The 15897-nt window shown below is 37.0% G+C and overlaps 1 protein-coding gene across 1 annotated transcript; it reads left to right on the top strand.

Moving 5' to 3' along the window:
• Positions 1–1223: 1223 nt before the first annotated feature.
• rad23aa (RAD23 homolog A, nucleotide excision repair protein a) lies at positions 1224–15515 on the top strand. Its single transcript, XM_051704765.1, has 9 exons — positions 1224–1475; positions 7699–7860; positions 7975–8153; positions 8680–8726; positions 8878–9005; positions 9265–9340; positions 9967–10097; positions 10221–10388; positions 14489–15515. The coding sequence occupies exons 1-9, from the start codon at positions 1410–1412 to the stop codon at positions 14600–14602; spliced, it is 1071 nt and encodes a 356-aa protein (XP_051560725.1). The 5' UTR covers positions 1224–1409; the 3' UTR covers positions 14603–15515.
• The last annotated feature ends 382 nt before the right edge of the window (positions 15516–15897 follow it).

The following is a 15897-nucleotide window of genomic DNA, read 5'->3' as shown; positions in this document are numbered from 1 at the left end:
GGGGTGAACTATCTATTTAAGACTTCAAGAAGTTCCTTAAAGGCCCCCTGAAAGCTGTCCCCTTTTTCATTTATCTGGCTTTGGGACCTACCACAAGCTTTTAATATGCCCAGGATTGCCAGATAATAGATGCAACACCCCAATCAGAGATTTATTCATGCACAAATAGGAAATATTTAGCCTTATGTCATACGTAATTTATGCAATCTGGCAACCATGCATCTCTCCTCTTTGGAAAAAAACCTAAAGTGCTCAATAGTGCAATATTATGCTAAAAGAAAAGTGTGATGCAGCCTCTCCGTGTCCATTTATGAGGCTCATGTGTGTGTTGTTTAGTACCAAGGGTAACCCACCCAATAATCAAAACAAGCGCATGCTCTTGCTAACACGTGATAGAAAAGTAGCAGCAAAATTCCAAGCAATCGCAGAATGGTCCCATCAGTCTGTATTCATTTCAGAAAATTGTGCGTCATTCACTGAGTGCATGAGCGCACTACTACTTTTGGGCTTAAAAGATACAACTATGCAGAACTTTTTATCTTCTCTCTTCCATGTTCTACTTAACAGCTGATATGGGTCCTGTACCAAAATAATTGCACACCCCTACTATATTGAATATGTTAGTCTAATACTGTAAATTGGCAAGCAGATTTCCTTGAATCCCAGCAAACACACAGAAATCCCTGCATTTTGTGAACACACAAAATTCTGCATCAAAACTTATAAAAGTGTGTGATTTTGCAAATCAGTATGTCCTAATCTGCAGGTGCAGCAGTTTGCGGTCATTTTCAGCGACAGAGCATGAAAAAAAAAAAAAAAAAAAAAGAAGCAATAAATGTTTTGTACATAAAAAACTTTTCTTTACTTTTTAGTAGCATTTAAACATGATTTAATCTATATAAAAAAAATTTAATAAAAAAAAAATTAACATTTTTTTTTTAATTACGATACATCACTTTATACAGAGCACCCCCACTATTTTCAGAAGCACCCTCAGTGATTTAGATCTGGAACCGGGCCTGCGCTCTATGTAGCATAAAACAGCTTTTTCTCGGCCAATGACATGACTGGAGACTGGAGCCTTCTTCTTATAATGCAAATGTAAATGACTTGATATTTTCATTAGGGAAATATAGTGAGTGTACCTTTAAAAACAAGTTCACGGATACAAACTGTCGTTCCACTTTTGTCCGAAAGGTGACAGTGTGTCAAGAAACCTTCCGGAGTGCCGCCGCTCCATCCAAAACACCAAAGAAGAAAATGCGTGTTTTTAGCTTATTAGCTAAAGCGCTTCATCTCTAAACGCGTATAATCTGCCGCTCGCTTTAAAATCGCACATTATTTTGGGATATAAACGTGCACAAAGATCCATATTCAGGAATAAAGGAGAAGATAAAGGTAGAGCAGTCATGCAGATCACACTGAAGACTTTGCAACAGCAGACCATTCAAATAGACATCGACGATGATCAGACGGTAATTATGCGTTTATTTACTCGCGTTTAATGCATGTCAATAATGCTTTCGATCCCTATATATTCATGATAGCAGCATATTTCGGGGAAAAAATTGACTTTACAAACAAATAAGAGCTTTTATTCATTTATGGCCATTGGGGATCAGCTGGGCGTGTTAAGCATGATTCAGACAGCGTGTTACTGATAGATAGATAGAAAATACATAAAGTGAGACAGACAGACAGGCAGATAGAAAATACATAAAGTGAGACAGACAGACAGGCAGATAGAAAATACAGAAAGTGAGATAGATAGACAGACAGACAGATAGAAAATACAGAAAGTGAGATAGACAGACAGACAGATAGAAAATACAGAAAGTGAGATAGACAGACAGACAGATAGAAAATACAGAAAGTGAGATAGACAGACAGACAGATAGAAAATACAGAAAGTGAGATAGACAGACAGACAGTCAGACAGATAGAAAATACAGAAAGTGAGATAGACAGACAGACAGACAGATAGAAAATAAAGAAAGTGAGAGACAGACAGACAGACAGATAGAAAATACAGAAAGTGAGATAGACAGACAGACAGACAGATAGAAAATACAGAAAGTGAGATAGACAGACAGAAAATACAGAAAGTCAGATAGACAGATAGAAAATACAGAAAGTGAGATAGACAGATAGAAAATACAGACAGTGAGATAGACAGATAGAAAATACAGACAGTGAGATAGACAGACAGACAGAAAATACAGAAAGTGAGATAGACAGACAGACAGATAGAAAATACAGAAAGTGAGATAGACAGACAGACAGACAGATAGAAAATACAGAAAGTGAGATAGACAGACAGAAAATACAGAAAGTCAGATAGACAGATAGAAAATACAGAAAGTGAGATAGACAGATAGAAAATACAGACAGTGAGATAGACAGATAGAAAATACAGACAGTGAGATAGACAGATAGAAAATACAGACAGTGAGATAGACAGATAGAAAATACAGACAGTGAGATAGACAGACAGACAGATAGAAAATACAGACAGTGAGATAGACAGATAGAAAATACAGACAGTGAGATAGACAGATAGAAAATACAGACAGTGAGATAGACAGATAGAAAATACAGACAGTGAGATAGACAGATAGAAAATACAGACAGTGAGATAGACAGATAGAAAATACAGACAGTGAGAGACAGACAGACAGAAAATACAGAAAGTGAGAGACAGACAGACAGAAAATACAGAAAGTGAGATAGACAGATAGAAAATACAGAAAGTGAGATAGACAGACAGAAAATACAGAAAGTGAGATAGACAGACAGAAAATACAGAAAGTGAGATAGACAGACAGACAGACAGAAAATACAGAAAGTGAGATAGACAGACAGAAAATACAGAAAGTGAGATAGACAGTCAGACAGACAGAAAATACAGAAAGTGAGATAGACAGACAGAAAATACAGAAAGTGAGATAGACAGACAGACAGATAGAAAATACAGACAGTGAGATAGACAGATAGAAAATACAGACAGTGAGATAGACAGATAGAAAATACAGACAGTGAGATAGACAGATAGAAAATACAGACAGTGAGAGACAGACAGACAGAAAATACAGAAAGTGAGATAGACAGACAGACAGAAAATACAGAAAGTGAGATAGACAGATAGAAAATACAGAAAGTGAGATAGACAGACAGAAAATACAGAAAGTGAGATAGACAGACAGAAAATACAGAAAGTGAGATAGACAGACAGACAGACAGAAAATACAGAAAGTGAGATAGACAGACAGAAAATACAGAAAGTGAGATAGACAGTCAGACAGACAGAAAATACAGAAAGTGAGATAGACAGACAGAAAATACAGAAAGTGAGATAGACAGACAGACAGACAGAAAATACAGAAAGTGAGATAGACAGACAGACAGACAGAAAATACAGAAAGTGAGATAGACAGACAGAAAATACAGAAAGTGAGATAGACAGTCAGACAGACAGAAAATACAGAAAGTGAGATAGACAGATAGAAAATACAGAAAGTGAGATAGACAGACAGAAAATACAGAAAGTGAGATAGACAGACAGAAAATACAGAAAGTGAGATAGACAGACAGACAGACAGAAAATACAGAAAGTGAGATAGACAGACAGAAAATACAGAAAGTGAGATAGACAGTCAGACAGACAGAAAATACAGAAAGTGAGATAGACAGACAGAAAATACAGAAAGTGAGATAGACAGACAGACAGACAGAAAATACAGAAAGTGAGATAGACAGACAGACAGACAGAAAATACAGAAAGTGAGATAGACAGACAGAAAATACAGAAAGTGAGATAGACAGTCAGACAGACAGAAAATACAGAAAGTGAGATAGACAGATAGAAAATACAGAAAGTGAGATAGACAGACAGAAAATACAGAAAGTGAGATAGACAGACAGATAGACAGAAAATACAGAAAGTGAGAGAGACAGAAAATACAGAAAGTCAGATAGAAAAGACAGAAAATACAGAAAGTGAGATAGACAGACAGAAAATACAGAAAGTGAGATAGACAGACAGAAAATACAGAAAGTGAGATAGACAGACAGAAAATACAGAAAGTGAGATAGACAGACAGAAAGTGAGATAGACAGACAGAAAGTGAGATAGACAGATAGAAAATACAGAAAGTGAGATAGACAGACAGAAAATACAGAAAGTGAGATAGACAGACAGAAAGTGAGATAGACAGACAGAAAATACAGAAAGTGAGATAGACAGATAGAAAATACAGAAAGTGAGATAGACAGACAGAAAATACAGAAAGTGAGATAGACAGACAGAAAATACAGAAAGTGAGATAGACAGATAGAAAATACAGAAAGTGAGATAGACAGATAGAAAATACAGAGAGTGAGATAGACAGACAGACAGACAGAAAATACAGAAAGTGAGATAGACAGACAGAAAATACAGAAAGTGAGATAGACAGTCAGACAGACAGAAAATACAGAAAGTGAGATAGACAGACAGAAAATACAGAAAGTGAGAGACAGACAGACAGACAGACAGAAAATACAGAAAGTGAGATAGACAGACAGACAGACAGAAAATACAGAAAGTGAGATAGACAGACAGAAAATACAGAAAGTGAGATAGACAGTCAGACAGACAGAAAATACAGAAAGTGAGATAGACAGATAGAAAATACAGAAAGTGAGATAGACAGACAGAAAATACAGAAAGTGAGATAGACAGACAGATAGACAGAAAATACAGAAAGTGAGAGAGACAGAAAATACAGAAAGTCAGATAGAAAAGACAGAAAGTTAGATAGACAGAAAATACAGAAAGTCAGATAGACAGATAGATAGAAAAGACAGAAAGTGAGACAGAAAATAGAGAAAGACAGAAAAGACAGAAAGTCAGAGACAGATAGACAGAAAATACAGAAAGTCAGATAGACAGATAGATAGAAAAGACAGAAAGTCAGATAGACAGAAAATACAGATAGACAGAAAATAGAGAGAGACAGATAGACAGAAAATAGAGAGAGAGAGATAGACAGAAAATAGACAGATAGACAGAAAATAGAGAAAGTCATATAGACAGAAAAGATAGAAAGTCAGATAGACAGAAAATAGAGAAAGACAGATAGACAGAAAATAGAGAAAGACAGATAGACAGAAAAGACAGAAAGTGAGATAGACAGAAAGTGAGAGACAGAAAATAGAGAAAGACAGAAAGTGAGAGACAGAAAATAGAGAAAGACAGAAAGTGAGAGACAGAAAATAGAGAAAGACAGATAGACAGAAAATAGAGAAAGACAGATAGATAGAAAAGACAGATAGACAGAAAAGACAGAAAGTGAGATAGACAGAAAAGACAGAAAGTCAGATAGACAGAAAAGACAGAAAGTCAGATAGACAGAAAGTCAGATAGACAGAAAAGACAGAAAGTCAGATAGACAAAAGACAAAGTCAGACAGATAGAAAAGACAGAAAGTCAGATAGACAGAAAATAGAGATAGACAGATAGATAGATAGAAAAGACAGATAGACAGAAAATAGAGAAAGTGAGAGACAGAAAAGACAAAGTCAGATAGACAGAAAAGACAGAAAGTGAGAGACAGATAGACAGAAAATAGAGAAAGACAGATAGACAGATAGATAGATAGATAGACAGAAAAGATAAAGTCAGATAGACAGAAAAGACAGAAAGTCAGATAGACAGAAAAGACAGAAAGTCAGATAGACAGAAAAGACAGAAAGTCAGATAGACAGAAAATAGAGATAGATAGATAGATAGAAAAGACAGAAAGACAGATAGACAGAAAATAGAGAAAGTGAGAGACAGAAAAGACAGAAAGTCAGATAGACAGAAAAGACAAAGTGAGAGACAGAAAAGACAGAAAGTGAGATAGACAGAAAAGACAGAAAGTGAGAGACAGAAAAGACAAAGTCAGATAGACAGAAAGTCAGATAGATAGAAAAGACAAAGTGAGATAGACAGAAAATACAGAAAGTCAGATAGGCAGAAAATAGAGAAAGTGAGAGACAGAAAAGACAAAGTCAGATAGACAGATAGATAGAAAAGACAGAAAGTGAGAGACAGAAAATACAGAAAGTCAGATAGACAGATAGATAGAAAAGACAAAGTGAGAGACAGAAAATACAGAAAGTCAGATAGACAGAAAGTCAGATAGACAGATAGATAGAAAAGACAGAAAGTCAGATAGACAGAAAATACAGAAAGTCAGATAGACAGATAGATAGAAAAGACAGAAAGTGAGAGACAGAAAATACAGAAAGTCAGATAGACAGATAGAAAAGACAAAGTGAGATAGATAGAAAATACAGAAAGTGAGATAGACAGACAGAAAATACAGAAAGTGAGATAGACAGATAGAAAATACAGAAAGTGAGATAGACAGATAGAAAATACAGAAAGTGAGATAGACAGACAGAAAATACAGAAAGTGAGATAGACAGATAGAAAATACAGAAAGTGAGATAGACAGATAGAAAATACAGAGAGTGAGATAGACAGATAGAAAATACAGAAAGTGAGATAGACAGACAGACAGACAGAAAATACAGAAAGTGAGATAGACAGACAGAAAATACAGAAAGTGAGATAGACAGTCAGACAGACAGAAAATACAGAAAGTGAGATAGACAGACAGAAAATACAGAAAGTGAGAGACAGACAGACAGACAGACAGAAAATACAGAAAGTGAGATAGACAGACAGACAGACAGAAAATACAGAAAGTGAGATAGACAGACAGAAAATACAGAAAGTGAGATAGACAGATAGAAAATACAGAGAGTGAGATAGACAGACAGACAGACAGAAAATACAGAAAGTGAGATAGACAGACAGAAAATACAGAAAGTGAGATAGACAGTCAGACAGACAGAAAATACAGAAAGTGAGATAGACAGACAGAAAATACAGAAAGTGAGATAGACAGAAAATACAGAAAGTGAGATAGACAGACAGAAAATACAGAAAGTGCGATAGACAGATAGAAAATACAGAAAGTGAGATAGACAGATAGAAAATACAGAGAGTGAGATAGACAGACAGACAGACAGAAAATACAGAAAGTGAGATAGACAGACAGAAAATACAGAAAGTGAGATAGACAGTCAGACAGACAGAAAATACAGAAAGTGAGATAGACAGACAGAAAATACAGAAAGTGAGAGACAGACAGACAGACAGACAGAAAATACAGAAAGTGAGATAGACAGACAGACAGACAGAAAATACAGAAAGTGAGATAGACAGACAGAAAATACAGAAAGTGAGATAGACAGTCAGACAGATAGAAAAGACAAAGTGAGATAGACAGAAAAGACAAAGTCAGATAGATAGAAAATACAGAAAGTGAGATGGATGGATGGACAGACAGACAGATGATGGATGGGTATTATTGATTATAGTGAACTAATAGTAATACATATTAGTAAAAAATAGATAAATGTATGGAAGTACTGATTATATACACATATGATGAACTATATCCATTGCCTGAGTTATGAATGAGTCCCTGTCATGTTACAATAACAGTTCAATCATTATAATATAATTTTTGGATGTAGATTTATATTGTACTATATATGAAATTTTCCTCTCCCCTCTGGGGATGTCTGGTTGCTTTAATCCAGTTATCTTTTTTTCCCCTTTGGTGATGGAAATGTATGATTTTAATCATTATTATGACTCAGGTGAAGGCACTGAAGGAGAAGATTGAGGCTCAGAAGGGCAGAGACAGTTTTCCAGTGGCAGGACAGAAGCTCATCTACGCCGGAAAAATCCTGCAGGATGACACGCCCATCAAGGAGTACAAAATTGACGAGAAGAACTTTGTGGTGGTGATGGTGTCAAAGGTCAGATGACGAAGTCTTTCATCACTGAAATGGCACATTCAAATATATATTTGAATAAATGCTGAAATTGTTTTTAGATTAAATGTTTTGAGTATGAAGATTTTTCTCTTCCAGACAAAGTCGCCACCCACCCCACCCTCAGAGCTGCCCAAATCCTCTGCTGCACCTTCCTCTTCCTCCTCCTCCTCTCCTCCTCCTCCTCCTCTTCCAGCCCCTGCAGTCATCCCTATCCCCAGAGACGAGTGCCCGGATGACCCCCCTGCATCTGTCTCACCTGCACAGAGCCCTGACGGGTGAGGCCTTAACCAAGACGCCAAAAATGATTTTTGAATTTATTTATTTTTTATTTATTGTTGGTATTAGTAAAGGATTCTCACAGACATGGAAAACCTGGAAATATCATGGAATTTTACAGCTGTAATTTTAGGCTTGAGTCACAGAAATGCAAAAAACCTTAAAGGGATAGTTCCCCCAAAAATGAAAATTCTCACATCATTTACTCACCCTCATGCCATGCCAGATGTGTATGACTTTCATTATTCAGCAGAACACAAATGAAGATTTTTAGAAGAATATTTCAGCTCTTTGAAGCTCCAAAAATATATATTTTGGTCTGTTCTCACTCAAAACCGATTGGATCACTTCAGAAGACATGGATTAAACCACTGGAGTCGTATGGATTACTTTTATGCTGCCTTTATATGCTTTTTGGAGCTTCAAAGTTCTGGTCAGCATTCACTTGCATTAATGAGAGAATTAAAATGTTTGTGAGAACTATTCCTGCTCATAATCTAAGGGTGTCGTGTGCTTGTTTTGCAGTGGTAGGAGCATTGTGGCTGATGGGGAAGATGCATCTTCAACTTTGGGTAACGGAAAAAGTCAAGCCATGATCATTTCCAGATCCTTTGATTATGAAAATCTCTTGTTCTTTATAGTTAATTTACAAAAACCTGCAGCAGGTGTAGAAATGCCACTTCCTCTCGTGTTTTCTGATGTTCTTGTGCATGTGTTTTGCAGTGACAGGTCAGGAGTATGATGCCATGCTCACTAATATCATGTCTATGGGCTATGAGCGAGATAAAGTAGTGGCTGCACTCAAGGCCAGTTATAATAACCCTCATCGTGCTGTGGAGTACCTGCTAAATGTGAGTGACTTTGATTTTGCTGCTCACACAAGTTCCAGTTTCATACATCCAGATCTTACACTCATAATTACTCAAAAAGTAAAAGAGTTCCTGGGCACATCTGAGAAACGTTACAATACGTGTGCTTTTTAACTTTTGATGATATAGTCTGCCCTGTGTTCATTCCGTATTTGCACAGAGCTGCTGGCTTTGAGAGTTTTACAGTATTTTGTTCTGTGCATTTGTATGTATTTGAGTGTGATGATGTCTTCTCTTTCAGGGGATCCCTTCAGTCCCTGTTCAGGAAACCAGCCCTGCCCCAACCCAACTCACCACTGACACACCCTCCACAGAAGGTGAGAAACCTGTAAATCAATGAGCATGGTCCACAAGAAAGGTGTTGTGTATTTGTCTAGTTTCTCTTTAGATTGAACTGAAATATTTACCTTTTATAGGGGTTTTTTCAGCAACTTTGGGCACTTTAAGCACCATGACTTGATACATATTTTTCACACTCTCGCACTTTTTTATTTATTTTTTTTTATTTTATTTTTTGTAAATGTGTCTACTAACAATGTCCAAGAGTGTATGCACATGCATCACAGAAGATTTATGTAATTTTCTTCTCAAAATTATGAAACACCCATGAAACACACACTTGAACATCGGTGAAGGAATCGCTGAATCAGAGTTTTTAGTAGATTAATTGAAATGGACAATATCACAGAATAGTTGAATCAAAACTTACCAACTACTAACACAATTTTTGCGTCTGGAATTTAACTCAGACACTATTAACACATCTCAACACTGTCATACTCTTAAGTCTTGAGCCAAACTAAAAAATAGTCTAATGGCACGATTCTTAGGAATCCTTGTAGCTAAATAAAAAGCACATTCAAATCATTGCAATATTCACAATGTTGCTTAATTTTATAATGGCATCATATATGATTGTGATGTAAAATTTATGTTGTGTTAGGTGAGAATCCTCTGGAGTTCCTGCGTTCACAGCCGCAGTTTCAGAGTATGAGGCAGGTGATTCAGCAGAACCCGTCCTTACTGTCGGCCCTCTTACAGCAGCTGGGTCAGGAGAACCCAGAACTACTGCAGGTGATCAGCAGTCTCTCATACGCCTGATGATGATGATGAAGATGATGTTGTAGAAAGCATACGGTTTCACAGACATTGTATAATGTCTGTTACTCACCGCGACAATGTTTTTGTTGATGGCAGCAAATCAGCCAGCATCAGGAGCTGTTCATCCAGATGTTGAATGCACCAGTGGGTGAAGGGGAGGGCGGAGAGAGTGGGGAGTTCGCTGACCTGGGTGCTGTGGCTGACGAAGGAGCACCTGGCAGTTACATCCAAGTGACACAACAGGAGAAAGAAGCCATTGAGAGGGTGAGTGAAAACCACTGACCAGTATGTTTGGTCAGTCAGGGGTCAGGGTATGTTCCTTGTACTTTGTTTCTTGTCATTTCCCTAAATAACCATAGTTGATTTTAAAGCTTGAAGTCAACATGAAATGTTGTTTGCAATAGGGTTGCACTCATATGAAATGTCTGGATCGAAAACCAATAATTCACAGCTCATTGTGGCTGATACTGATAACTTATAGATAATTGTGGCTGATACTGATTACCGATAATTCACAGCTCATTGTAGCCAATACAGATAATTTATATATCATTAATCTAGTTTTGTTATCGACAGAGTGAAAATGTGTAAAAAAAATGTTTGCGAAATTTGCCGTCTTCTGCCCGTTTCTGGTGTGCGTGATGACGTCATGCTTAAAAAACAAACACTTTGTCGCATAAGTTTTGGTTTATCGCAAAAGAAATCTGCCGTTTCCATTCAGAAATGTGTGTATATCGCTAATTGTGTACCTTTCGCCTCCCAGATGTCCCTAATTTTTTCCCCCCGAAGTCTTTGTAAAATGGGGAGAGTATTGAGACAATTCATTGAAATGAACCAGCTAACTGTCATTTTAATTTCACAAATAAACGCAATCAGAAGATGAGGAATTGCAATCAAAAGGGAGCTGTTGCCCTTCTGATAGGACGGTAATATTGGTCCTGATGATGCGCCTATTGCAGGTTACCACCGGTTCCGACCCAAAAGCGAATTGTCATGGCCCTGCTCAAGCTGGCATCCTGCACCTAGTGGGGAAATTTTCGGTCTTAGTATAAGGATCATCCATCGACGTGTATATGTTGTGTGCACAGCTATTAAAGAAACATTTATGCGGTGTAATATCAGGGTTTACATATGATACATTCCTGATATTCAATAGGCTATTTTGAACAATCATCTAATTTAAAGCATTGCAATCACAACTGCATTATGTCCCGCATATTTGGCCAGCAACTTTTAACGACCAACTGAACTTGATTGACATCTAAAATTAATTTTAGCGTCATAATGCAGTTGACATTTTCTGAAGAAGCTCAGCAAATGCGATCTGAGGTAAAGTTTTCTGAAAGTGAACTCAGCATTGGACAAATAGATCCGATAGTTTATAGTCTTGAAAAAAGTGTAGAACATTCTGAGAATGTCATTCAGCCGATTTTGTTTGTCTACAGAACAAGGTATGGCTAATTTAAGTTTGTGTAAAGAAAAGGCAAGTATATAGGCCTAACAATATAAATTTTTTTCTTCGTTTGGTAATTTATTTTATTAATTTAATGCTTTTTTCGTTTGGTAATTAATTTAATTTAATTTAATACAGGGAATTTTGCCGGCATTTTTTCAAAAGTAAGCTGAACAATAATTTAATATAATTGGGCATATGTTAGTGTTCTAAAAAAGCACACTGAAGATTTTCTCCTAGTATTGTGTATTATTTTCCATTTAAAACATCTTTGTGCACAGAAATTATGTTTTTTGTATTGTGGGTTAATTCCATGCCTGCCGTGTATTATTTTGAATGGTGTGGAAAAGCAACTTTAATAAATGAATGGATGGCTACTGCAATTAAATTAATCGCAAAGAGTGGCCATTTATTTGTTTTGGCACTCCTGGAAGTGTCATGAGGCAGATGTGTTTGCAGCATCGGATCTGTGCAGTGCGAGTAATGCTTCACGTACAATAAATTGGCTTTCAAGGATGTATACCTTGTCGTCATGATTAACACAGGCTAACGATTGGGGTAAATTCTGTCATGTGACACTACATTTTTGCGTTAATGCCAATTTTATCGACAAAGTGTTTCCAAACCAGTTTTTCACAACATTTGAAGTATCTACATAGTTTATGCGCTAGAGTTAAACAGAAAAATATTATGTCGACACTTGTGAAATTTTAGTGATAATTTGCGTCTCCATCAGCTATATCGGTAAACTTTTTGATGCGCTACACCTTTTGTCGCAAAAAAACCCTTGGATGGAAACGTAGTTAATTGCGGCTGGTAATGATAACCAATATTTCACAGCTCATTGTAGCTGATACTGTTAACCAATAATTCACAGCTCATTGTGGCTGATACCGATAATTTATAGATCATTATGGCTGGTACTGATTACCGATATTTTACAGCTCATTCTGGCCGATACCAATAATTTATAGATCATTGTGGCTGATACTGAGAACTGATAATTCACATCTTATCCTGGCCGATACAATTATTCAGTGCATATTGTAGCTGATACTGATAACCAATAATTCACAGCTCATTGTGGCCGATACCAATAATTTATAGATCATTATGGCTGGTACTGTTTACCGATATTTCACAGCTCACTCTGGCTGATACCAATAATTTATAGATCATTATGGCTGGTACTGACTACTGATATTTCACAGCTCATTCTGGCCGATACCGATAATTTATAGATCATTATGGCTGGTACTGTTTACCGATATTTCACAGCTCACTCTGGCTGATACCTATAATTTAAAGATTATTATGGCTGGTACTGATTACCAATATTTCACAGCTCATTGTGGCTGATACCGATAATTCACAGCTCTTTGTGGCTAATATTGATAACCGACAGTTCACAGCTTATTCTGGCCGATACTGATAATTCATAGCTCATTGTGGCTGATACTGATAACACACAGCTCATTGTGGCCGATACAGATAATTGATATTGTGGCTGGTACTGGTAACCAATAATTCACAGCTTATTCTGGCCAATACTAATTCATTGCTCATTGTAGCTGATACTGTTAACCGATAATTCACAGCTCATTGTGGCTGTTGCCTAGAACCGATAATTTACACCTCATTGTGGCCGATACAGATCATTTAACTTCTTGTGTTTAAACCCTTTAAACTGGAGCTGCCTGCTATTTAATTAAAAACTACTCACTTGAAACAAAATAGGTGTCATTTGAAAGCTTGGAATCTGGACTTCACAATCTGACCAGAGTTAAATTGTTTAGCTGTTTTTGCTACAGTACCTTTAAAGACCTGCATATGAAAGTGACCTCTAAAATAGTTGGCTAACAGCTTTGCATGCAAAATGGGTAACAACAACCACACTAAGTTGCTGTTTTGGTGTTGATTGTAAATGTGGGCATCAAATGTATTCATGGTTGTGATGTCAATATCATGATAATATTTGGAATTGAACCATATTTTGCAGCTAAAACCGGCATCACACTAGCTGATTTTTCTAGTGATTTTCAGGTGTGAGCTTCATTAACATAATCAGTGGCCAGATGGAGGTAGATTGAGCATGCATTAGCGTCTACCAGTAGGAGGTGGTTAATCACATGACCGTCAGGACTCCTTGCTGAGTTAATGACTTCAAAAACTGAAAAAGTGCTTGAAAAACATCATTCTGTCGCTTGGGGCGGGTTCTTGTGTTCTCGTCAAGTGACCAATGAGCTTCTCTTACTGAAGAATCGAGAAGACGGCAAGCTGATTTGAACGTTTTCATCGCACGCAGCTGCATATCATCACAAACTCTGATTGTAATCCAAAGTGATTCTGTCACCAAGCGTTTTCCTGCGTTTTTCTCCTACACGAAATGACTAATGAAATCAGAAAGCGGAGCCACAACAGTCGGTTTTTATTGAACGTAATTTGTTTACTCACTAAAAGCAGCATATGGACATGTACGTTCTACGGCAAGCCTCGAGGGGATAAACACACAATCACACACTTTCACAAGGTAAAGTTACTCCATGAATCGCTACCTAAATTTATATACTGGATTACAACTCTTTATGCTCATGCAGTACCCCTGTTGTTATATCGGCGAGCTCCACGTGACAGGAAATCAGAGTGAGAGAGTTGTGGTCAGTTGGTATGCTTGTCACCCCTCCACCATTTTGAATCGGCAAGTGTGTCATAGCACCGATTGAAGAGAGTATGTGACACCCTCAGCCAAAATCGAGTTGTTTGGAGTCTGCTAGTGTGGTGCCAGCTTAAATTTCACTAAATGGTCTGGGTGGAACTTTTAAATAAAAAAAAGGAATAAAAATTGTGTTTTTCATGATTTGTTCCCTTGTAAATAATCACCTTTTTCCATTTTCCTGTTTCTCTCTTTAAGTTAAAAGCTCTTGGTTTTTCCGAAGCCCTGGTGGTCCAGGTGTACTTTGCCTGTGAGAAGAACGAGAATCTGGCGGCCAACTTCCTACTCAATCAGAATTTTGAGGACGAATGAGAGTCGTGGAACGCCCGCGTGCCCCTTCCCCTCCACCACACATGCACTGCATCTACTCGGGACATCAGTTTCCCCCATTATTTCTTTGTGTTTATAAGTCAAGGGGAGACTCGCAGACTGGGTGGGAATGGGGCGGATGTATTTCAATGAAAAAATTCCAATGGAATTGATGGCATTTGGATTGAATGCACTCTAGCATGTTGAAGGGGTGTGCTTGCACGTGAATGTGTGTATGTGTGTGTGTTTCCTTAGGGAATATTTGACTAAATCGGCATCAATTGAAAGTAAATGCTCTCCTAGTCATATTATGGGATATGATGAGCAAGGTTAGATGTGCATATAAGAATTGCTTGTTTGTTTTTATTTCGGAGAAGGATTAATAATATATGTCTAAAGGAGAATTTTATACATTTCTCTAATATCAGAGATATTTCTGTATTTCTCCCTGCACACACTTCAGATGAATGTGATGACAGCATTAAAACATGATATAAGATAATCCAAATAATATCAGTTTTAAACTCAGTCTCTAACAGTGTTTCTGTAAGGTGATGATACTGAGCAACACATTTGTAAATGAACATCATAACCTGAGTGATGATCAGTGGTTTGAATGTACCGTGATTGAGGATAAAAATATTTGTTTGATAACCCCACCTGTCCCATTCAAAGGTGAAGTGTGTAATTTTGGTGCAACAACTGGCATAAACAAAATTACAATTTGTTTGATTGGACCAGACAGTGAGTTTGGGGCAGGATAGCCTGTTTGCCCAACCAGTGGAAGATGGGACAGTGTTTAAAACTTTTTTGAACAGTCGTTATTTTTGCAATTTTGTTTGGTGACACAGAAATTATGCACTCTAACTTTTTAAGCTCCTTATTTATTATCCTTTAAAAAAAAAAAAAAAAACAAGACATATAAAGCATACTTTCCATCATCTCATCTTGTCACTTGGAGCAAAACATTAAAAAGATCGTAAGTATAAATGACAGTAAGTTTCATTTAGGGAGGTTAATTTTCCTTAGACATTTGATAGATTCACTTAATTTCCCTGTATAATATAAGAGGACCAACTTGTACCAATACAGCAAAGAAGAGCTTGCTTGCATTGCAGAGGCCTGTTACAGCAACATGATGTAGTTTGAAACTTTCTGTGCTGCCAGATTGCAAAGATTTTTTGAAGCATATTTATGTAAAGCTGACAACGGGTTCCTCTGTTTATGTATTAAGAGTAAGTGAAGTCTATTTGAGAGTTCAATAACTTCAATAAGTTTAGATCAATCACATTTTTAGC

This window comes from Myxocyprinus asiaticus, chromosome 8 (assembly GCF_019703515.2).
Source record: "Myxocyprinus asiaticus isolate MX2 ecotype Aquarium Trade chromosome 8, UBuf_Myxa_2, whole genome shotgun sequence".
Lineage (NCBI taxonomy): Eukaryota > Metazoa > Chordata > Actinopteri > Cypriniformes > Catostomidae > Myxocyprinus > Myxocyprinus asiaticus.
This window is presented reverse-complemented; position numbering and strand designations above follow the sequence as displayed.